Raw genomic sequence first — 23,972 nt, forward strand, 5'->3', positions numbered from 1 at the left:
TATCATTAACGTAAATTGTCAGTTTGCACATTAGCAACAGCCAGACACGTCATTTCACAGAAAAAAGTTTAAATGAAACGGGAAGAGAGAGAGAGAGAGAGAGAGAGAGAGAGAGCAAAAAAAAATTGCGGATAATATAGTGCTGACTAACTACCATTTAATTATAATGTAAATTAGAGTGTGACGTAAAATGTGGCAATTTTTATTGCACTGTGTTTTTCATTATCAGCACGTGTTTTGTGCACTACACATAATTACAGCGCTGTACTTGAGTTATTGTTATTTTATTAAAAGTCTTCCTAATCGCAACGAGTCTTCGTAACGAGCAATTTTAAACGTGGAAGTATTTTTTAGCGAAAAAAACTCATGTTTTGTGTCTTGAATCTTTAATATTATTTTAAGATTGCCTTGTGGCATATTACCAGTTTCAAGTAGTCTCATAAGATCGTATTTTATTGCCAATTTCGTCTGATAATTCTATTGACTTTCTTCTAGACTCTCTCTCTCTCTCCCTCTCTCTCTCGATCATTGTGTGTGTATGTAGAGATTTGCTTAGAGCAAGCTTCAAACATCATATTTTTTCATATGTAATCAAATCTTCAACATTTCAACGGTTTTTTTTTTCTGATTTTTATAGCTGCAATAAAATTGCTATTCATTCCATACTGAAATGAAATTTTCTTTTATTAACTCTTTCGAGTCTATTTTTAGAGCCTTGTCGGTTCATGCATTTTATTCATTCGTGGTGGAATCTATTGTCTTCTTCTTTAATTCAACGTTTCTACACTGGTAACTGTTATGTCGATGCCAATACCCTGTCGCAACATATTCTATTCCAAAATTTATTGTATATTAAATGCCAAAGTCACGTGTGCAATGAAATATGTTGAAATTTCAATTATGTTCGCCTTCAAATATATTATTCGATTTGGTTTGAGCCAGTGCAAATACAGCTGCGCACAGTTCACGTTCCATTTTTTTGCTTCTGTCGTTATTGATGTGAAATGTTACTAGTAAATAAGATAATAATGGAAAGTTTAGTGTCGTGCCTTATCTCTGTTTTACACTACATTCCACCGATATTCAGCTGTAAAATGAGTGAATTTCAATTTTGTTTACACAAACGCAGTATCGCTTTATTGCTCTTAAAACGGGCAATATTCTTCCATAAATGAGGAGGAAAATACCCATTTGCTTCAACGCATAACTCAAATGCAACACGGCGAAATTGACTCGGTCTTAACTAAATTCATACCTTCCACTACTTTAAAATTCACTTGAAATGTATTTTAACATGGCAGCAAGTAATGGTTTGTTTTTCGAATAAATCATTTTCCATTCATATTGAATGCTAATCATCCAATTGTCGTAATTTGTCTTCCATACTGTTGTGGATCTTGACGCAAATAAAAAAATCGATCCGAATCAATTATTAATACGATAAATTTAGTGATGGCATGTTTGTGGCTAAAGATAGCCACACAATAAATATCAGAACATCATGTTCTTGATTTCTTTCTATTACAACTAAAAGCACGCGTCAATTTATGGAATACGAAAAGTGTATTCGCTGTTTTGATGGAATCAATGTACTATGAATTATTCAGTATGAAATCGATAAAATGTCAGTTATACACTTCGTCATAATTATGTCTTAGTCGTCACTTTATATGGCTCAAGAGTGCATTTCGCATTTTGGTTGCACTCAATCATTTATGCAGATACCAAACTGGTTTACAGATGGTCTCATTTTTCAGAAACCCCCTCGTTTTTTAACAACGATTATACAGAAACAATATTCTGTCTCAACGTCATCACGCTATATCATTTGTCATTTAACAATTAGTATTGCTGGCGCTATCTGTGATTTTGTACACCTGGCCATAATTGAGATACAACTCATTCGTTGGCGCTTGTAAAATGTATGTCCTAACAAGTGGGCAGTGGCTTGTAGGTGTCTCTTTTATGAGCTATAAAAAGTCTTGCTATATTTAAAAAAAGCAATCATAATGATTTCCCTAGACAAAATACATCAAAGAAATAGTGCAATTTTCTGCTTCGCCGCATGTCAATCTCATTTTTGTCGTTGGTTTAATTTGAATGCTAAATACCATGGATGTTGCATATCTTTCTTTTTCATTACCTTTTGACTCACATTTCGTTTAAATTACAGTCTTCAATTGGCGCATTCAGAATGAGACCATGTTGAATTATTGAAAGAAAGAAAAAAACTGTGTCAAGTTGGACATGGCATTGTTGTAAAAGAAACATCATTAAACACTTCAAACGTTTGTTTAATATTCCCGTGTTTCTTTCACAGTACGATACCGTTTGCCAGATAGTTTGAAAAAATCATTGAATTTCAAACAAATGCCGCTATTTTTACATTCAGACACATTCACATAGACACAATTTGTTTTTTGTGTTTATAACAATGACGCCAGCAACAAATGAATTTCTAAACCATTTTCCATGAGACGATGTAAAGGAGACTACTGAGAATTATACCGACGAAATTTGAAAAGTATTTTAAAACGTGATTTTGTGCACGTCGTCACTCCAAAATAAAAAAACGCAACACGGTATTTTAACGAGTGAAGACTCAATGATTTACTTCAATTTTATGTTCGTATCGTAAATCTTCATCCCGCATCATACTCACAGCCTTTTTCATGGCAGCAACAAATATTTAAACAACGGTAACATTTCGACACGAATGTTACGTTTCGTCATCGGAATTTGGTATTTTATTTTTACTTTTGATACCAATCGACGGCAAGAACAATATTTTTTGATAAAAATAAAAATTCGATGGTACTTTGATCGAAAGTAGAACCATGTTTAATTCATGTATATCCAAAAATAAATCCGTGTCGATCCGGGCGAATTGAAAATAAATAAATGAATTATGCAAAAAACCGAAATACCACCGACGGATAAACAAATTAAGCACCCACTGAGAATTTTATATCGAAATTCATTATCAACTAATTAATACAGGCCAATTATTTAATAATTAATTGGCCTTTGCCCATCATAATTTCATTAGGCCCAGATCGGGAAAACAACTCACCACATAAACAAAATTTGACATTCGCAAACATCAACAATCAATTTAATCAATTTTGAACTAACCAATATAATGCTATTCATAGTGGAAAATGAGTATTTGATCACAGCAACAATCGATTTTTGTGTTTTTTTTAATTTTAGAAACAGATAAAGCGAAATTGTCGTGACAAAAGAATTGCGATTAGTTCGAATATTAACGCGATAGATATATCTTTTTAAAAAAACAGCGAAAGTAAACAAACTGAGAATAATCGAAAAAAGATAAACATAAACCGCGAATACACCGCTTACGAGTAATTTCAATACAAACAAAATAAGTAAAATATATCGAAAAAATGGTTCTTCTATGGATGGGAACAATTAAATTGTCGTTAATCGTTGGTTTGACATACGCCGTCGTAAAAAGGTAATTAATGACATCGTTTTAGTCAGTATAATCGTTAACTGTATCACGATGAGACAAGTGGTCATTACAATGACGCTTTTATTAAGTGTATTAACATAGAAAGTTGCCAATTTACTTGGTTGGATCATAAATTACTCGCTTATTTTTTGTTTGAAACAACAAGCAAATGTACAATACGCTCGTGCGAAGGTCAAATAAAATATTTTGCTACAAATTGTCTTGCATTTGTGTTGATTCCTATCTGTGTGCCCCAAAGAGACTTACCGTCGTGCACGAGACAGTCAAAGGTTATGCACAAAAGTCAGGTTCATTCACCGTGCACATAAAAATGGCACTATTACGTTGGCAAATGTGAACGTAATTAGGATGTTTTGATAAAATGTATGATGTTCAAAGCATGTAACGCACGGTCTCACTCGCGACGTGCTATCCTCAAATTTAAATGCAAATGTCATATTTATTGTTTTTGGCATTGGACGCGGGTGTTGGTCGGTTCACTGTTTTATTCATATCAAATTGTCGTTCAATGTATTTTCCTAGGTGTTTTCTTATTACATTGAATTTATGTATGTTTAAAGTTTGATTAGCTGGTTCGCATACACATATCGTCGAAGAAATACTTGCATACAAACCGATTTATCCGATAAATAGAACCGACTACAATGCCACACACTCTGTACATAAAATAAAAGCTCTTAAGCAAATAATTTATAAAGCCATTGACATGAAATGCGTTACATTTTGTGTTCGTTCATCTTGTGTATTCAATGTCAGTGTTGAACGATACGCTTCCTACCGACATTCAACGAAAAACAATTTTAAATCACCATCTGCATATTGAATGAGATAATCTGCGGTGGTTCCCTTTTGAATATTACATCATATGGCTGGGTTTTGTTTATAACATCCATCTGATCAAATATTTTTTCACCCAAAACAGGAACTCTTACAGTCGAAGAGGTTTACAAAGACCGCGACCAATTCGCTGCATTGGTACGCGAAGTAGCAGCCCCTGATGTCGGTCGCATGGGCATCGAGATTCTTTCATTTACAATCAAAGACGTTTACGATGATGTCCAGTACTTGGCATCGTTGGGTAAGGCCTAGGGGCAATTCACTTAAAAATTACCTTTCTATTATTTAATAATTGTTATTGATTCTTTTTCGATTATTGCGATTATTTTCGATTATTTCGATTATTTGTCGATTATTTTTCGATTATTTGTCGATTACTTATCGATTATTTCCAATTAATTCTTTTCTTTTGTGATTCTCCCCTTAGGTAAGGCACAAACGGCCAGCGTTAAGCGTGATGCTGATACTGGTGTTGCTGAAGCCAATCGGTACGTTTCATACATTTTTGATCACCTTTTTTTCTTCATTTGTAATTTCAACTTTTTTATTCATGCGATGAAATTAACGTTTTTCTCATTTTACCAAACAAACAAATAGTGATGCCGGTATTCGTGAAGCCGAATGTGAAAAGAGTGCTATGGACGTAAAATACTCGACCGATACAAAGATTGAAGACAATTCTCGCATGTTTAAATTACAAAAGGCACACTTTGATCAAGAAATCAATACTGCGGTAAGAATGTTCATTGATTTTTAAAGATTGAAGAAAATTTCAATAATGATTTGATTTTTGTGTGTGTATGTATGCAGAAAGCCGAATCGCAACTTGCGTATGAGTTACAAGCAGCTAAAATCAAACAGAAAATTAGAAACGAAGAAATCCAAATTGACATTGTTGAACGTCGTAAGCAAATTGAAATCGAATCGCAAGAAGTTGAGCGTAAGGATCGTGAACTTAAGGCAACGGTTAAATTGCCAGCCGATGCTGAAAACTATCGTGTGCAACAGATTGCCGAAGGAAAGCGTACACAAACTATTCAATCGGCCACCGCCGAAGCTGAACGTATCAAAAAAATTGGTATGGCCGAAGCTTCGGCTATTGAATTGGTGGGTAAGTACTAGGGGCAATTCACTTAAAAATTACCTTTCTATTATTTAATAATTGTTATTGATTCTTTTTCGATTATTGCGATTATTTCGATTATTTGTCGATTATTTTTCGATTATTTCCAATTAATTCTTTTCTTTTGTGATTCTCCCCTTAGGTAAAGCCGAGGCCGAAAAAATGCGCATGAAGGCCACCGTTTACAAGCAATATGGTGACGCTGCTATTATGAACATTGTATTGGAATCATTACCAAAGGTAAATTCGACACGAAAATCGATTCATTTGAAAACATCAATCACACATTTTTCATAATTCCATAGATTGCCGCTGAAATTGCAGCTCCATTGGCCAAGACAGAAGAAATCGTTCTGATCGGTGGCAGCGATCAGTGTACGGGCGATGTTACCCGTTTAGTTGGACAACTTCCACCAGCAATCAATGTACGTATAAATTAATTTATCTCCATTTTTTGGCATAAAATTTATATATTTTTTTTTATTCTTCATAATTTATTTCAGGCTTTAACTGGAGTTGATTTGTCGAAGGTCTTAGGAAAAATTCCCGGCGCCAAAGCATAATCAATGATATTGCATTCTCAACACTAGATTGCGACAAATTCTAAAACAATCAAAAAATGAAAACCAAACGAAAACAGATCAACACTTGGAACATGCCAATAATAAAACCACTAACAAATCACGTGTTGGATGGAGAAATATTCAAAATACTTGAGATATTTAGCTGGTTTTTATTCTGGCATAGTATGAAAAAAATGAAGAAATCTATTGTTAAGTTATTTTAAAGCAGTTAGCAACAGCAGCAAATGTCTTTTGTTTTCCACTCTTTTTTGTCATTATAAAATTAATAGAAAAAAATTTCTGACGTATGCATAGTTCGCGAATAGGGTGCATAAGCTATTTTAAAATGAATATTATTTGTAATCATCAAAAAAAAAGTATATTGAAGTAAAATTGTAGATTTGAGTGATTCAGGTGTTCATTATCTTGAATTACTCTATTTCGAGCTTTAACACGCGCTACAATAGCTTCTAGATGTTTTCCGTATTTTGTTCCATCTTTGGAATATTTATTTTTCTCACTTATGATTTTTGTGAATAAAATTTTCGTTTTTTTTTTTTGTTGGTGATTGTCACAAGAGCACATTAAGAAAATCGTAATAAATGAAAAGTTGACACGCATTCAGTTGGTCGGGACTAGCGATTCTTCAATTTGTGAATTATAAACATTCCTGATTATTATTCAAAATGTCTACCTCAATGTAACAGAAACAAAACGAAACATACACAAAAAATATCTTATATTTCATTTGAGACTAGAAATTCATTCAATAAATAGTTGTCTTACATTTATATATCTGATCATATCCATCTGTAAAAAATAAACAAAACAATTAATCAAAGACTTTTGCCAAAAAACTTATTCTTCTTCACAACTATGCTCGTAGAAAAGTGTCTCACATAAGAATTCATACTAATTTTTCTTCTTAATTGTCCCACCATTCTATCTTTTCATCTAAATCACTGCCATTTTGGATAACATGAAAATGTTTTCATGATTTTGAAACAAAAAAAAAAAAATTGTAGTAAAGTCTTGATATACGCGACCAAACAGTACTTCCATCCAGTAAAGTAGTATTTTCACAGGGCATAACAGATAGAAATCGCTGAATAGGATGACAACTCATGCATCTTAGATAACAGAGAGTTGCACAATATCACATTTTCTCTTTTCTAAGTTTTCATTTGAAGCTATTCGATTTCCCATGAAAAAGTGATTTATTATTTTATTTCGAAAAAAAAATTGGCAACAAATATTTGAAAATAATGTGTTCTAATACGACACCTTGAAGTACGCCCACCAAAATTAAAACAAAAGAAAAAATGAATAAAAAGGGAATAAATATTTAGACGAACGAAAAAATCTTCAACTGCCTTAAAAATGTAAAAGTTTTAAAAAATGTAACATTTAAATTTTTTCCCAGCTATTATTTTTGTTCTCCTTTCACTCACAATCATTTGATAATAAATAACAAATTTAATGTAATTGTAGTTACGTGTGAAGAAATATTTTTCCATTTGAAAACAAAACAAAAATGAAACAAAAAAGGGAAAAATCGTCGAAAAAAAACCATGATGTGAAGAGCACCAATAAAAATGCCATTCGCGACATAGAACTATGTTTTTTTTAGAATTATTGCTTTTGTAGTGACCATTTTAATGGTAATGAAAAAAACGCACTTTTTCTTTTCTTATTCACAAATGTGTGACACATTTGTCAAAATACCAAATTTTAATTGATTTTTTCCCTAGTGCTAATTGGTTTTTCTTTTCTTGATAGATATGAACTATTGTTTTAAGCGTTTCGTGTCATTTGAGCGATAAAATTAATTGTCCAATATAAAAAGAAATGTGTAAATTACAACAAATAACAAGAATCTGAATAAAAATTTCAATGTGACCACACAGTGTTTTATTTTAAACAAGCCATGCAAGCACTTCTTCTCAATACCTTGACTATGCATTTGTCGTTGATCGGGCTTTATACTAATTGTTAATATGCAATCAATAACAAATGGATTAATAAACGACAGGTTTTAAAACGACTGTATGGTTTAATGCCAAAGTTGTTTTAGAATAGAAAAAGGTACATATATCATATAACGAAGACATTTTTTATTTATTCAATAAATATGCATTAACAGATGTTTTTACGAAAAATGAACACGAGTTAGAAAAATTACGTTCCGTTGGTTAAAAATTGGAATACATTTGTTTATCACTTGTTTGATTCAATGTTAACCTAAATCATTGGATCAAGTTATTTTAGAGATTCTGTTTCTTTTTTACTTGAAAAAATCAACAATTGCTTGCTGTCGTTCAGAATATTTAAATGTGTTTAATCTCATCGGTTGTGTAATACTGAGTAATATTATATATAGAAATATCTTTGATATTTTTTTAGAAATTCGATGTTTTACATATTTTCCATTCTTAATTTTTCCAGTTTTTTCAATAGTCACATTATTGGTATTCTTATATTTATATATGTTTCTTTTTGCAAAAATGATGAAAGACTTGTCATTGCTTGATACACATTTCTCGTGTACGTGATGTATTATTATTTTCTTGCTTCGTTGATTGCCGAATGGATCAATAGAGTTGTCGATGTTACAAACATCGAATGTCTTCATGCACTTGGTTCGGCTTTGACGTCAACCATTGGGTAGTGAACCATTTGGAATCTTTTGTATACGAAATTTGGTTTCGGCACTGAAAATAAATTGGATGGTTTCAAAATTAAAATCATATCAAATCAAGAGACAAATTAATAAGAATCATATCGTCTTTTCAAACTCACTTGATGTTTCATTTTGCTGTGCAACAATTGCAGTAGCTTTGTGCTGGGCACTTTTCGCCTTCTCTTTTGGAGGAACGTCTTTTTTCTTGCCTTGTCGATTTGATGTTGATGATGATCGCCGTGTTTTTGGTTCATCATTCACATCACCAAAACGTGATACCGCTCTAGATGTACGTTTGCCAGCAACCGGTGGACGTTCAATAAAGCCATAACTGGACAAACATGATAGCTGTCGTGATACCCTTTTTGACGGTTGATTTTTGCGTTTCGGTTCATTTTCGCGATTCGGGTCATTTTCATCCAAACGATTGGTGAGTTTTCTTGGTTGCGCAGATTTCTGTGATTTTGGTGTAATGTTTCCGGATTCACCTGCTTCTGGTGATGCGACTTCTGTTGCGTAATTATCACGGCAATATTTATCGACCTCTTTCATGATGTCTGTTGTAGTTTTGGTGACGTCAACTTTTTTTGGGATCTTCAAATCACTCAAAATTCTGAAAATCGCATTTTGCAATTCAATTTTGGTCATTGTTGATCTATTTGAATTCGCTTCCATATTTCAATCGGCAATTCGATTTGATCCGAATTTCTGTTGATAGTTTTGAATCTGGTTACTGAAATAAAAGAAGAACAAAATACATGAAATTTCAATTTGTATAGAGTCACACAAGTGATGTCGGCGCCATCTATCGAAAATTCAGCCGAACCGCATGGAATGAACGCATTGGTTGAGACGTTGACTTCAATTAAATGAATAAGAGAAAAATAATATGAAACACTTTGTGCAAAAGTGCAGATTAAGCGAAAATGTAGATGGATAAATGAATTGGCATTAGTTGCTAAATCTTGCTTTTGCTTTCGTTCAAGCGACACACTGGAGACAGAATATTAATTTTAAATATTAAAATCGAACACAATGTCTGATGCCTTACCACCAGACAATGGCCAGAACAAACCGAAAAAGGTATCAATTAATATATTGTCAGAGCCTTGCATATCTCCACTTTAACATTGTTCACTTCAAAATAAATGAGTTTGCTGTAATAAAAAGCCGAGTAAAAGTTTGTTTGAATTACGATGTAAATGAAGCAAACTGAAAGAAACTCTTAAACATAAGCAAATCATTTCAAAAGATATACCATAAGCATCGACTCACTCAATATAACGGTCTATGAAATAAAAAAAAATGGAAACTCGGAATTGAAAATGCTTTTAAATATTTTACGAGTGGCACCAGCAAACCAACCGACAAGTCAGGCTCACACTCAGCTAAGGTTGAAAAGTTTTTCGCTTAATTACTATCGCTTTGAATATTAATGACAGATTGACGAGCAAAATAGTTTGTAAACTCAGCTAAGACTACTAACAGTGCATTTTATGCTTTTTGCAACAAAAAAAGGGATCGAGAAAAAACAGCAAAAAAACACTTTCAAACTCGTAATGGTTAAATGTCAAAAGTCGTTGATGATCATATACAATCAAAAAGAATATGTTAGCACTTTTTCTTGTCCGAAACCAATTTGCACGATAGAAATTGACTTTGAAAATGAAATGTCAGAAATTGGCGCCTCTCTTCTCGCACCAAACATCACGGAATCAAAATAAAGCAAGAAAAAGTGCGTGCATTTATTATGGAATCGAATGAACATCATATTGGTCGAGTAATTATTTTGATTAAATATTTAAATTGGTGAGCAATTGCTTTAATCGAATGCATTATGGTAAGTGGGTAAATAATAAGTTTTTTGATGCACTGGATCAAGTAATTATGAACATGTTTTAACATGATGGTTTAGTGTTGGCACAAGCATCAACTGCGAATGACGAAGAGATTATGTTGTGGCATTTATTTCGACAAAATGCTCTTGACATATATTACATTGGTTGTTGTTGGTTATATGAACAATCCTCTCACACATATTAAACCTTGATCAACCTTTCAAATAGTTTTGCATTTTCCACTTTGAAATGGCTTTTTGAATCATCCAAAAATATACTGCGGACGAGGAAACTCATATGGATTTCAAATCAAGTGCATGTATTTTGATATGTGGATTACTTAAAATGGACACAAACACGCACACCAACCATATTAAATGTCATAATTCGTATTTATCGACACAATCGAATATGTATTTCGGTCACTTTGTTTTGCAAATGTTCGAATGATATCCATTTCGCATTGACTTACATAGCCTTCATCCCGTTATTTCTTGTGTCATACCAAAATGTGTGTGTGTATGTGTGCTACAAATGCTAATTTCCACTGCGAACGGGTGATTCGAGTCATGTTATTTCGTGATTTACTTCAAATCTATTTGTCTCCTTTGAGACGCTTTGCACACATTATACACCCAGCACACTATGTTATTGAGTGGTTTTCGAGCAAAAAGCAACAATGTGCACGCTTTCAACATTTATTACACGCGAAAGCATGAATGTGTTTGTGTAAATTTATTGGGTATTTGGTATAGTTTGCATGCGATAAATTCAAATAAAATGCATATGAAAACCGAATCAGGCCAAACAAATACAAATCTCAGTCGCATCAAGATTTCATTGCATGGATATTTGGTTTTCGGGCGAAAGAGCGACACTTTTGAAATTGTATACATTATATACAAAAGACTGCCATTCACATGGAATGACAACTGAGGAAAATTGTCTAGCATAAATATAAACTGCATCAAAATGTGACGGAATACGTAATCAATTTATTTCAAAGTTTCTCGATCGAATTGTGTTGGGTGTGTGTACGACTTAAATTTGAAGCTATATGTTATGCAGTTTTAATTTTAACTAAATGTATACAAATGTCATGAATTCAAATCAACTTCATCAACAATTTTATCAACATTTTCAACACAATGCATTTTGGTTATTATTTCAAAGATTAAATTTTAAGATTTTCCATATAACCTTAAATTGGTCGGTGGGATTTTCAATTCCACCGTATTATTATTTCGAACAATGACGAAATATTGTTTTTCGCTTGTTCAAACACTCTACCTTTTACTTTTAAATAGTTTTTTTTACAAATTGTTTTCACAACACAAAATGTTTGTTAAAATATTTTTAAAAAAATGAAAAATGTTCAGTTTAAAATGCAAAAAAAAAAATACTTACGATTTTTGTTTGAACGCGTTTGATCTTTGATATTTGAGAGTGCAACTTCTGATTGGTTGCAAATGTGAATTGCTGTTTTCAACTGAGTTCCGAAATTTGATTACTCTAAACGTCAACGCGCTTATGCATTGTTATTTCTGTGCGCCTTTTCGTTTTATTCACTCTCACACACAAAGTATACACTTTGCTGCTTTGTTCTTAAACCTTTTCGCTCTGACGCCGCACGGTATTGAAACACATAAACAAACGAGGACAGAGAGAGTTTGAGTGTGCACGAAAAGAGGAAACAAAATACACAACCGGCGTCGTATCGTTGGTTCTCGCTCTTCTTGTTGATTCTTTGCAATGGGAAAAATAACGAAACACACTTTAACAATATCCAGTGAAACACAGCACTGCTAAAAGTATGATGCATACCAATACATCACAATAACAGCTTGACACACAAATACGCACACAAACACACAAATAAGCAAATATGAAAAATATAAACAGATTTGGAGCAAACAACATGAGAAATGAGAAAAAGAGTGCCATTTCATTTCTTTTCGTCAAAAAATGGATAAAGTTACGTTTGTTTTTGATAAAAATGGAGTAACAAGCGATTTAGAGATGAAAAAAGAAATGGGGAAAAATTGCAATTGAAAATGTCACTTGTTCTCATGGTGACTTTGTGATAAACAATCGCTTTCGTTCGTCTTGCTCGCATGATAAAGTTTAATACGATGGCAGTTTTTTTCCACATTAGAAAACTAGGACACTGGGCACAAATTTTACAGAGAAGACATTTACTTGAAATGATAGAGAACATACAGACCTGAAGAGAGTCACTATGATTTTTGTTTAAAACTTTTTCAAGTTGCTACATACTCTATAAATTCCGATGGCAGTGATACTATCTCGATAGTTGCCAAAATGTATTTTTCTTTGATATTTTCCGAATACATTTCAAAGCATGGCGAATGAAAACTGAACGAGCAAAAGCGGAAATGATGCAATTCACTATCTAAACAAATATGAAGACGATGCAACTAAAATTGTTGATCGGATTTATTCTGATATTAAAATATGAAACGAATAATAAAGCAATAATGAGAGATTGCATTTTTTGAATGACATAACTTTTGTATTGCTATTAGCTGTGTTCACCGTTACGGGGAATTTTTTTCTGAAGGCAAAGAAAACGCATTTATTTCACGATTTTTTCATCCTCGTTTTCTTTAAAATATACAGGATCTTTGAAGGCACAATTTTTGTTCAACTTTTTGAAAGTTATTTCATGATTCTGTTTCAGTCTTGTTAAATATAAACAACTTATTGCTTTTATTTGATTGAGAACCTGCTTTGCTTTGCATTGCGCGCACATACACATACTCATACTTTATCGATATCAAAAAGAACAACATGAGTTTTTTTTATTCAAAGTTCAGAAAACTTTTGATTCAAAGTTGGGAATGTTTTACGTTGTTTTTAGTTATATACGGCGAATTTCCATGTATTGAAATTGATTGCAGTCGAAAAATTGAAAATTTGTTTACTGCAATAATTTCTTGCAATTCGCGGTAGAAATTGCATTGAGTCTGATTTGTAGTCGCCCATATTTTTGGCACATATTCTCCGAACAGTAAATAAACATTTGGTCTTCATCCAAAAAGTTAATAGTAAAACAACCACACATTTTGGTAAATATCATTCAATCAAATATTTCAAACACGCTTATTTTGTGTTGTTGTTTTGAATGAACTTAATGAAGACTCAAAGATCGATTTATGGCAATAGTAACAGAATTTCTTCGGAGATCATTGTTTGGCATGCATTCGGAAATGTTTATCAAGTCATTTATTCAATTATAAGATTAGATGATTCGAATGTGGAATTTCATCATTGAATAATGTGCACAGTAAGCAAGCAATGCAAGCAATTCAATCATTGATTCTCGAAAATATTCCAAAATTTGATTTCTAAAATGTGTTGCCAAATTCACAGCAATTTGAATTTGAATTTGCAATTAGATTTTCTACAGGGTGGCGCATATAATAGGCTCACTCTTAGGGGGTGAGAATTTTGAAAAACCCTTTGGGGGGTATGTTAGGGGTAAAAAATAGAAAATTTCTATCTGAGCAGAATTTTTAATTTTTCCCCAGGGGGGATGGGGGTGTCCCAAATTTTTCAAAAGTGCATCGGATCAAAAAACAATGTACTACAAAGTTGTTCAGAATGACGAGAGAAATTTTTTAGGAGCCCTGCCCTCCAAGTCCCCCCACCCCTTAAGGGGGTCGGGGGGTCAAAAACCCCCAAGATATGATTTTTTTGACCTCAAACCCCGAAATTCGGAATCAACATGAAAAATTACCTTAGAATCGATATTTTTCTCATCCACCTTTTTTCACAAATTTTGGACCAAAAGTGACCCCTCAAATATAACAAAGTCGATTTTACACTTTTTTCGTCCAAAATTTGTGAAAAAAGGTGGATGAGAAAAATATCGATTCTAAGGTAATTTTTTATGCTGATTCCGAATTTCGGAGTTTGAGGTCAAAAAAATCATATCTTGGGGGTTTTTGACCCCCCGACCCCCTTAAGGGGTGGGGGGACTTGGAGGGCAGGGCTCCTAAAAAATTTCTCTCGTCATTCTGAACAACTTTGTAGTACATTATTTTTTGATCCGATGCACTTTTGAAAAATTTGGGACACCCCCATCCCCCCTGGGGAAAAATTAAAAATTCTGCTCAGATAGAAATTTTCTATTTTTTACCCCTAACATACCCCCCAAAGGGTTTTTCAAAATTCTCACCCCTTAAGAGTGAGCCTATTATATGCGCCACCCTGTATATGCATTTCTAAAATAGCTTTAGACAATTTACATTTACATCTCTCCATTTACTATTTTCATCATCGAGCCGAAGCAACATCTGCACTGTCGCATATCTTCTTATAATTTATTTAGAGCAATTTGATTGTTTGCATTAGTAATGACATGACATCAACCTATTCAGATAAAACGTTATGAATTTGTTTATATTTGTAATTAGAAAAAAGTGAAAACGAGTGTCAAACTTATTGTGTGTGGGACTAATAAGATGCGATTGTGCCTTTTATCTGTTCGGATGTCATAAAGAATGACGATAATTAGACGTATAATTTGCGAACTAATTTCAAAAAGGCTTTTGCAGAGACATCAAAAAAGATTGCACATTACGATATCAGATAGACATTTTGCGTGATATGATACGTACCCGAAAAAAACTTCAACAAAAATAATAACATAATAAAAAATGTCTGCTGCCACTGCTGCTTGAATCCTTCTTTTGATTTTATGAATATGTTGATTTCGCTGTTGCTAATGTTGTACCCAATTTGAATATAAATATTCCAATAAAAATATACATAATTTGGAATGTATGATACAGAAATCAAAAATTCAGTACTTTGTACCCTGGCGGCTCGATGTGAAAGAGTCAAATTTGTGCACAATGTTTGTTTGACAATCGTGATACCTGCGAATTGGATGCCGTTTTTCGAGTAAACCTTTTAACCGTACATAGAAATTGCTAGCAGGGTTTTACAATCATCAACTGAAATTGGCTCACGTGTACGCAATTCGAATGAGTCAACATTCATGATACTCATTCATTCGAGCCAGTATCAGATCTTATTTTGATTAGAAATGATGATTCTTCATAATTCAAAATTGCACCCAAACGGTCGAACAAAGCAAACATCAACAATGTATGTATCTTAAGCAATTGTTGAATTCTTATAAAGATTTTGCGGAGAAAGAAAACATGAATAAAACAAAATCAGTAATGAATGCCCTTTTCATTGATTTCATCAATATGACCAATCCATATTTATGATTCTAGAGCTCGTAAAAATATCATATTTTGATGTATTTATATGGGTAAACTAAAGTGAATCGAATTTTCTTTCCCGCTTTATTTCTTTCGTCCCTTTCTCTATCGACTCTCTCTCGAGGAAAAGAATTCGAATTATCGAAATGTATTCGAGCAGACGCATATGCTTTTATCCATTTCAGGTCAGATATAAATCCAATTTTTCAAAAATGAATTTGCAGACAAAAGCAAAGAAAAGTTGAGCAACTATCATGCATGAGGGTTTCCAATTAAATCATCACCAAGTTCAACGACAACAACTGACACATGAAAGTCATGCACAGTTAAAGAGTAATATTAACAGAATGTATGTTCGTCCGTGTTATAAAAATGCAAAGCAGACCTTGTCTAAAGATTCTTTGATAAATAAGTGTGATCTTAAGTTTAAAAAAAAGTTCATGCTACATTAAAAGAATACTCCACGCGATAATTAGTAACGACGGAATGCGACAGAAACTATGCTCTGTCATTTAAGTTGAAAGTTTTAATTATTCCGGAAACACATTCAACATGGTTTCTATGGTGAATCCGTTTCGGAAATGCCTTGCAAAACTTTACATTTGCGTCTCCCATTTAATGAAGCTTTGAATTAGTTTCGACAAACTTGATTTATACCCATAATATTTTGATTAAAATTACTTCCGCGAGTAAAATGCATATTTGACTTTAATTTAAATTGAAAATTTGGATAATTAAAAGTGAACAATATCTATACATACATTTCGAATCACGTTTGAAATTATCAAATAGGGTTAGCTATGTATTAAGTAGATTTATCCTTTGTTCATTCATTTCATTGTATTTGATACAAAATAAACATACAAAAAAAAAACTTAAAACAATATTTGATATGACAAAAAATGGGTCAAATATCAAAGCAGCGCCTGCTTATCTCTTGAAGAAGTAACATTCACAAATTCAAAAAGGAGCTTATGGTAATCTATTTTTAATTTGTCTCAATGGACGAAGCGGCCGTGGTTTTGTTATCAACCAGTGTCCTTTAATTTCATTCGGATGTACAAAAAAACCAAACAATGTAAATGTCAATATTCCTTAGTACCCGACTTGAATCCATGCATTTACATAATATGAAAACATATTTATTAAAATTTAAATAAACATGTTTTACCTGTTACAAAAAATTGTTCCCGATACAAAAATGATAAAAAATAAATTACATAAAAATGATATAAATATTAATCAAAATTCATCGGTCAATTTCCATATATCTTCAAATCAAGTCGACTCAATCAACTATTGTTTCTTTGATCGTGAACGAATCCAAGTGTAATCCCGATTAGTTTTTTCTCCAATTAAGAACCATGAAGCCGTTGTTAAAAAATCAGCAAGTATTAAAATGGTGTTGTGTGTTTCCAATTGATGAAACGATTAATAAAAGGAATAAACTGTGTTACACTATTGTTACATTGTGCGTTTTTCTCGCACATACTTGTGCTACTGTGGCTGGAGTCATATTTTTTATCAAATCCTTGCCAGTCAACATGGAAAAGTCGTTGAATTCTCTATTCAACATTTTTGGTGATGCATCTATGGCTTACATGACTTTTGCTACATGGCTTCATCGCCAGAAGATTGCTGAAGTTCTTAAAATGATGTCGACTATTTACTACAAGCGTAAAAATCCATTGAAATACACAAATTTTCGGACAAAGATTTATTTGCAATCATTTTAATTTAGATAAAAATGTGGATGAGGCACGAATTTTGACACCGACAAACAATCAATGCGAATGGATGTGGCAAATGTACTTCAAATATGTTATGTTTGGTTTTGGTGCAATTGTGATTGTGTTGGCAATGATTTCGATTTTATTTTCATTCATTGTGCATGGATATTTTGATGGCGAAAATGTTTATCGCCTTTCAAATTTTATGTGAGAATGATTTTTTGAAACATATTTTATTGCTGTTAAAATAATTGAAATTATCTCATTTAGTTTACCATGGAATCAAACTTCTTTATCGGGATACGTTGGAGAAACGTGTTTTTCGCTCATTACCGTTGAAACGTATTACCTTACAAACGGATCGATTATTTTGCTCTTTATTTCATTTTGTTTGCATCATCGTGCATTTTTGAAAATATTTCATCATTTACTTAACAAAATCAATAGCACTACGGACTTGCAATCAAATAAAAAACGACTTGCCGATTTAATCGAGTTTCATATATCGGTTAAAGAGTAAGCAACACTTTTTTTTGTACAAATGTTCTAAGATCAAAAACTACTAAATTATCTTAATGTTTTTTTTCAGTCTATTTTTGAAATCAGCTGAAACAATCAGTCCTTTTGTTTTGGTTCAGTTCATTTGCAGCATGATCATTTTGTCCTCTCTACTGTTTCAGCTGGATTTGGTAATTATTTCCAATGATAATGAGTTTATTATTTTTATTGAATTGTTTTTTTATTTTTATTTTCTCAGCAAATGAAACATCCAGATTTCGCCATTTTATCAGTGATATTTTTAGTTGGAATTGCTTCATCGAATTTATTTTTGTTCTGTTTCTTTGGGAAACTGGCTTCGGAGAGTTTCGAAGCAATGGCCGACTTATTGTACGGATCAAATTGGCCGGAATTTTCAATTGCAAAACAAAAATACTTAGTTTTGTTAATTGCAAATACACAAAAGCCCATGTATTATCATGGATTCGGAATTGTTCTTTTGAATTTGAACACATTTTTACAGGTTAGAAAATGAATTCTCGTATAGATTCTGAGCAGATGTTGAAGGTGTGATCAAAAAATTTAATCATCAGTTCGATGGCTTGATTTCCACTTTTTGGATCAATTTATGGTCTTTCGTTTCTAAAACTAACCCCGTCATTGCAATTTGAATGCTCATATTTGGATAAGTAGCGCATGTATTGTAAAAATTTTTTTCGCGAAATTATTCGAATTTGCTAGTGTTTTTGATTCTAAAAGTGAAGACCTTTTTTTTAGCTCATCAAAGTAGAAAATTGAGGAGAATTCTTTCAATTTCCTAGGTTTTTTGTTTCAGAGTGATTTTTTTTTTGATTTGCTTGGGTTTTTCGCGGAGAAAATTCTTTCCATTTGCTAGGGATTTTCGCCTCAAAAAGTGACTTCCAAAAAAAAAAACGAAAATTCGTCTGATTTGCTAGAGAAATTTTTGGTTTCGAAAAACCCCCCCTGAAAAATTTTCCTCGCACATTACTGATGTATGCGTAGTGATTTCGCTGCTTAGCTTTTGCAGAGATACTGAGCATCAAAAAAACCTAGGGGATGGAAACCATTAACTAAATTTGTAGTCCATGTAAAAACTAGAAAACTAGCACTTTCGTAAAGGAATATTAGCATTACTCATAGCTGGGCAGACTGAAAAATTCAGGGGGGGATTGAGGGGGGTAATTTTCTCAAAAACTCCTAGCAAAATAGGAAAATTTCATCTATGATCCAAAAAACCTAGCAAATTGAGAAAAATTCTATCCAAAATCATGAATTTTGTAAAGGGGTAACGCAAAAATTTGATGCCTCAGGAGGGGGTACTCCCCCCTGTGCCCAGCTATGGCATTAGTAGATTTTTCAAGCAATAAACAAGTAAATTAGCATTGGTTTCCCTCCCCTAGAAAAAAACTGACATTAAATCCTCCTATTTTGGTTCATATTCAAACATTTTGATCAGAATCTATGTTATTAACGATACTTTTGTAATATTTTGATATAAAATATCGTTTTTTCTTTTCGATAGATGATCAAAACGGTACTTTCATATTTTATGGCATTGAAAACCTTAACTACAGAATTGGGATCTTAAAAATTCATCTTTTTTTCAACAAATACCACATCTGAATCAGTCTATATTCGCATATTTACGACATGCAATATGTTTGATATGTTGAAGTTTCACAATAAAGTTTGAGCTACACTACACATTAAAATAATACACAAAACAGAATCCAACATCGGAAGGTTTGCATTTTGGGTGGCATCATGCTACTATAAATAATTCTGTGGTTACTGATTGGTTTATTATCATCGAATTTCGTTTATTCTATTTTCACATTTTCAATTAGCAATCATGCACCACTAGTATTTCGTGTAAAATAAATCATATTTAATAAAACTCACTATATCCAAATGGTTGCCCCAATATTATTCGGGCACTTGGTATTCGTCAGCCATTCAATATGACATATTTTTCCGTCTCAATGAACATTTACTTTCCCAAATTAAAAGTAAGATGGTTAAAAGTGACAGTTGGTTTTGAGTGGTTTGACTCCCACACACAATATATCACAATTATAATGTAACGAACCAATTTTATTTTTAATTTAACTCACTACTATAGCTAACACAAGCCACTGTGATCGAAATGAGGCAAGTAAGAAACAATGATAAAAGAAACCATCTATGGATACTGCTTGATGAAATGAGACATTGTTACAATAAAATCGCCAATGCAGTTGGGAATTTGTTTGCACATTGTGTGCGTTGCTTTTAACTGGTGTTTCATTTCACTTCTTAACTCCAACAATATGCGTAGAACTATAGATATTGTTCTTATTTGTTAATTAGTTACATTTGTGACAAAACAGAATGGAGTGGAAACAAATACAAACTAAACTAATGCAAACACAAACAATGATATTTCAATTATTTTTCGCAATCAAACCAGCTCAAAGTCCGAATACATTTGACCCATTTTAACATTGGCTTATTGATAATGAAGGTAAAATAGCATTTGAATTTGAACGCATGTATTAATTTGTCTATGAACGAACGCAATGAGAAACATACTTTTCGATTAAAAAAAGTGGAGAAATGTGGTGCTCCACCGTTAACTGGGGAGATTCGTGGAGTCGGCGCAATAAAAATGAGTCTTACCCCCTTTATGATTACTCTTACGATCTATTTCTCTTTGATTTCATTGCAATTACTTCAAATGCATTTTTCGGCTCTTTCAAAGAACGCTTTCATTACGCTTTCACAAAATTGGCTTATAAATAACATTTAATTACAAATATATGCTGAATAGTGGCCATTATTACTGGATTTTCAACAGAATTCGCCAATTTCAAAGGCAATGAGATTATTTGAAATTTTATTACGCTTTTTCGCATTAACATACAAGAGTAAAAATATTGCTAGATTTAATCTTTATTAAACATATTTAATCATACGTACATGTTCTAATAAATTCTCATTTCCACTTTACAAAATTTTTCAAAATTGACTAAATTAAATTCGAAATGCATCTTATCTTGCAAGATCCGAAATCGATATGCCTGAGCCAGCGCCTGCCAAACCGTTGGGATAATTTACTCCGTTTTCACCCTTGTTGGGAATATTATTTACTCCGTTTGCTCCGATGTTGGAATCTTGCCCGTTGCCCAGTCCAGTAGTTATTTTACTCTCAATTTGACTGATACGGCTGGCGAGACGACTTTCAATTTGGTTGAGCTGAATTCTCAGGTCGCTGGCAACTCGAAGAATAAATGCTTCAATTCGTTGAATAACACCTTCTAAAACGTGTTGTACGACAATGTTTTGTGATAGATTAGTATCAAGCGAGTTGAATGGTAATAGGTTTCCAAAAAGTCCAAAAGGATACTGTGTCGTTGATCCGGTTTGCCCATTTTGTCCGCTTTCATTGGCAGTAGCCATAGCTACGACACAGACAACAACGAGAGCTCCGATAATTTTTTGCATTTTCTCCACTTTATTTATTAGAATTACAAAACAGACCACCACCAGAGTCTTTATAATGAAGCAATCGTAACACCACCCTTTTTATACCAATTCAAATGATTCAATTTTCATTACCAATCAAATGAATGACTTGCATTCGGCAAATGTGAATTCAAATTATATGACCTAGCAGATGTTTTCAACTACTTTTGATATTAAAATGGAAAATATTCATTGAAAACATGGCAGCATTTTTTCATGGTCAGTTTCGTAAATGTCTGAAGGGAAGATTTTTTTTGTTTTCAATTTTAAAATTTAATAATGTCAAAGTGTAAATATGTTCCATCATATTATTAAAAAATTAATTGTGCAAACCTTACAGCCAACCACCAATCAACTAAAAAATAAGAATTATTTGTGACGTCATTATATAATCAATTAACGTTATAACAATAATATAAAAATCTTTTGTACATAATTTCTACAACGCAATTATTTCTTTTTCGATATTTCTTTTGCCTTTAAATTTTTTAAACGACTTTCATGTATGACATTATTTGCATTTCACCTAAAATCAACAAAATAAGTAAAATCAATATAGACCAATAAAACTGTCTCTTATCTGTTTATTTAATGCCTTATGTTATTTACCATGTTTATTCATTCGCCAAGCAGAAGCAGACTGAAGATATTATATTATCATCAATTAAAAACAAAAAATAGAAATAACGGAGCAACAAAAAGAAAATATCTACGCATCAATCACCAGGATCAAAATTCTTTCTTTTCATATTTAAGTTAGTATTGACTTAATATTTAAACAGTGATGGTTTTTTCCTATCTGAATAGCGCTAGCTATTCGCAGCGTCTGAACAGCATTGCTGCCCAGATGCTGAATCGAAGCGGTTGCCGCACGCGTTTTGTACCACACAACATATTGTCATATAGTCTAAGTAACCAGTGAGCTCACAGAGTATGATACACTAATACCATAGTTAGTATACAAACGCATGTCGAACAGAGAACGAACGCGAACGTATATGCTCTGTGTGGTACAAACGAAGTGTGTTGCGCGTGCGGCAACCGCTACGATTCAGCATCTGGGCAGGAATGCTGTACAGGTGCTGCAAATAGCTAGCGCTATTCAGATAGGAAAAAACCATCACTGTATTTAAATGGCAATGACACTGAAATGATCACTCGATGCAAATATATTAAAATTATCAGCGATATCATAATTGTTTTTTATATATTTTTTCAAGATACATATTAAAAAAACATTGAATTTTACACACCTTGATCAACATCTTAACAAAAGTATAAACACGTGTTCGATCGATGCAACTGCAATAAAGTATAAATGGCTTATGGGATACTATGGATATCAGTAAGTTATTAACAATTGGTGAATAAGTTCATTAAGGGAATTACTTTATTTCAATTCAAATTCAAAATAAAAATGATATCAATTGCCTTCATTTTAATAAATACTGTTACGTTGGTTATGAGTGCTCCAATTCCACTGTTATTTGGAGGTAATTTTCAATTATTATAAGTTTTGTTAACACTAATAAGTTAATTTATAAGATAATATTATAGATATAACAGAATTTAAGCGATTGCAAACAAAAAAAATTCCATCAAATTCCAAAACAACATTGCAATGATCAAGTAATTCGTCTGCATTTGTGGTATTTATGTAAATCCATAACTTTATAAGGGTTTAAAGTAATTTTCGAGCTTTGTTTTTGGTCTTTGAGTGGACTAAAATTGTCCTGCGTCAAAATTAACCCCCATATCAATTTAAGAACAGAATTTATGCACCAAATTTCAAATTATAATACAGTTGCTAAAGAAATTTAGCAAAAAATCAAGTCTTCCGAAAATGATCAATCATTTTTCACCACTCCTGGACCAATACCCTACAAATATATGGATTTTTAGCAAAACAAAAATCAATTAAATTATAATAAAAATCTAAAAACATCGAAACATTTTTTCTCACAACAACAGCGCCAATCAGTGGTTCACAAATATCTCCTTTGATAACGACGGCTCCCATATCTGCGATTCCAAATGATGCAACAACAGTGCCAATCGATGGCGCACAAATATCTCCAGTACTGCCGACACTCGATGAAACATTGCAATCGGCGGATGCTTTATCTGAGACAACAGTGCCAATTTATGGCTCACAAATATCCCCGGTACTACCAACACTCGATGAAACATTGCAACCGGCGGATGCTTTATCTGAGACAACAGTGCCAATCTATGGCTCACAAATATCCCCGGTACTACCAACACTCGATGAAGCATTGCAACCGGCGGATGCTTTATCTCAGACAACAGTGCCAATCGATGGCGCACAAATATCTCCAGTACTACCGACATTCGATGAAACGTTGCAATCGGCGGATGGTTTATCTCAGACAACAGTGCCAATCTATGGCTCACAAATATCCC

The 23,972-nt window shown here is 32.8% G+C and overlaps 2 protein-coding genes across 5 annotated transcripts in view; one reads left to right on the forward strand and one right to left on the reverse strand.

Annotated features, from left to right (window-relative positions):
• LOC116349203 (flotillin-2) overlaps positions 1-7,335 on the forward strand; it is a 79,185-nt gene extending 71,850 nt beyond the window's left edge. For 3 of the 4 annotated variants that reach the window (XM_031780534.1, XM_031780533.1, XM_031780535.1), the window contains exons 5-11: positions 4,419-4,574; positions 4,761-4,821; positions 4,931-5,066; positions 5,144-5,444; positions 5,599-5,696; positions 5,762-5,881; positions 5,960-7,335. In XM_031780534.1, coding sequence (XP_031636394.1) covers positions 4,419-4,574; positions 4,761-4,821; positions 4,931-5,066; positions 5,144-5,444; positions 5,599-5,696; positions 5,762-5,881; positions 5,960-6,019 — 932 coding nt within the window. In that variant the 3' untranslated portion in view covers positions 6,020-7,335. Of the gene's footprint in view, positions 1-3,213; positions 3,479-4,418; positions 4,575-4,760; positions 4,822-4,930; positions 5,067-5,143; positions 5,445-5,598; positions 5,697-5,761; positions 5,882-5,959 lie in introns of all 4 variants that reach the window. The other variant, XM_031780536.1, reaches the window with a different exon arrangement.
• Positions 7,336-8,111: 776 nt separating this feature from the next.
• On the reverse strand, positions 8,112-12,074 carry LOC116349135. The gene is made up of 3 exons (XM_031780415.1): positions 11,945-12,074; positions 8,819-9,432; positions 8,112-8,730 (listed from the first exon to the last, which is right to left on the reverse strand). Exons 2-3 carry the CDS (start codon positions 9,372-9,374, stop codon positions 8,648-8,650), a joined length of 639 nt encoding a protein of 212 aa, XP_031636275.1. The 5' UTR covers positions 9,375-9,432; positions 11,945-12,074; the 3' UTR covers positions 8,112-8,647.
• Positions 12,075-23,972: the final 11,898 nt, after the last annotated feature.

This window comes from Contarinia nasturtii, unplaced genomic scaffold (assembly GCF_009176525.2).
Source record: "Contarinia nasturtii isolate CC-2019 unplaced genomic scaffold, AAFC_CNas_1.1 Cnas_scaffold_2806, whole genome shotgun sequence".
In the NCBI taxonomy this organism is placed as follows: Eukaryota; Metazoa; Arthropoda; class Insecta; order Diptera; family Cecidomyiidae; genus Contarinia; species Contarinia nasturtii.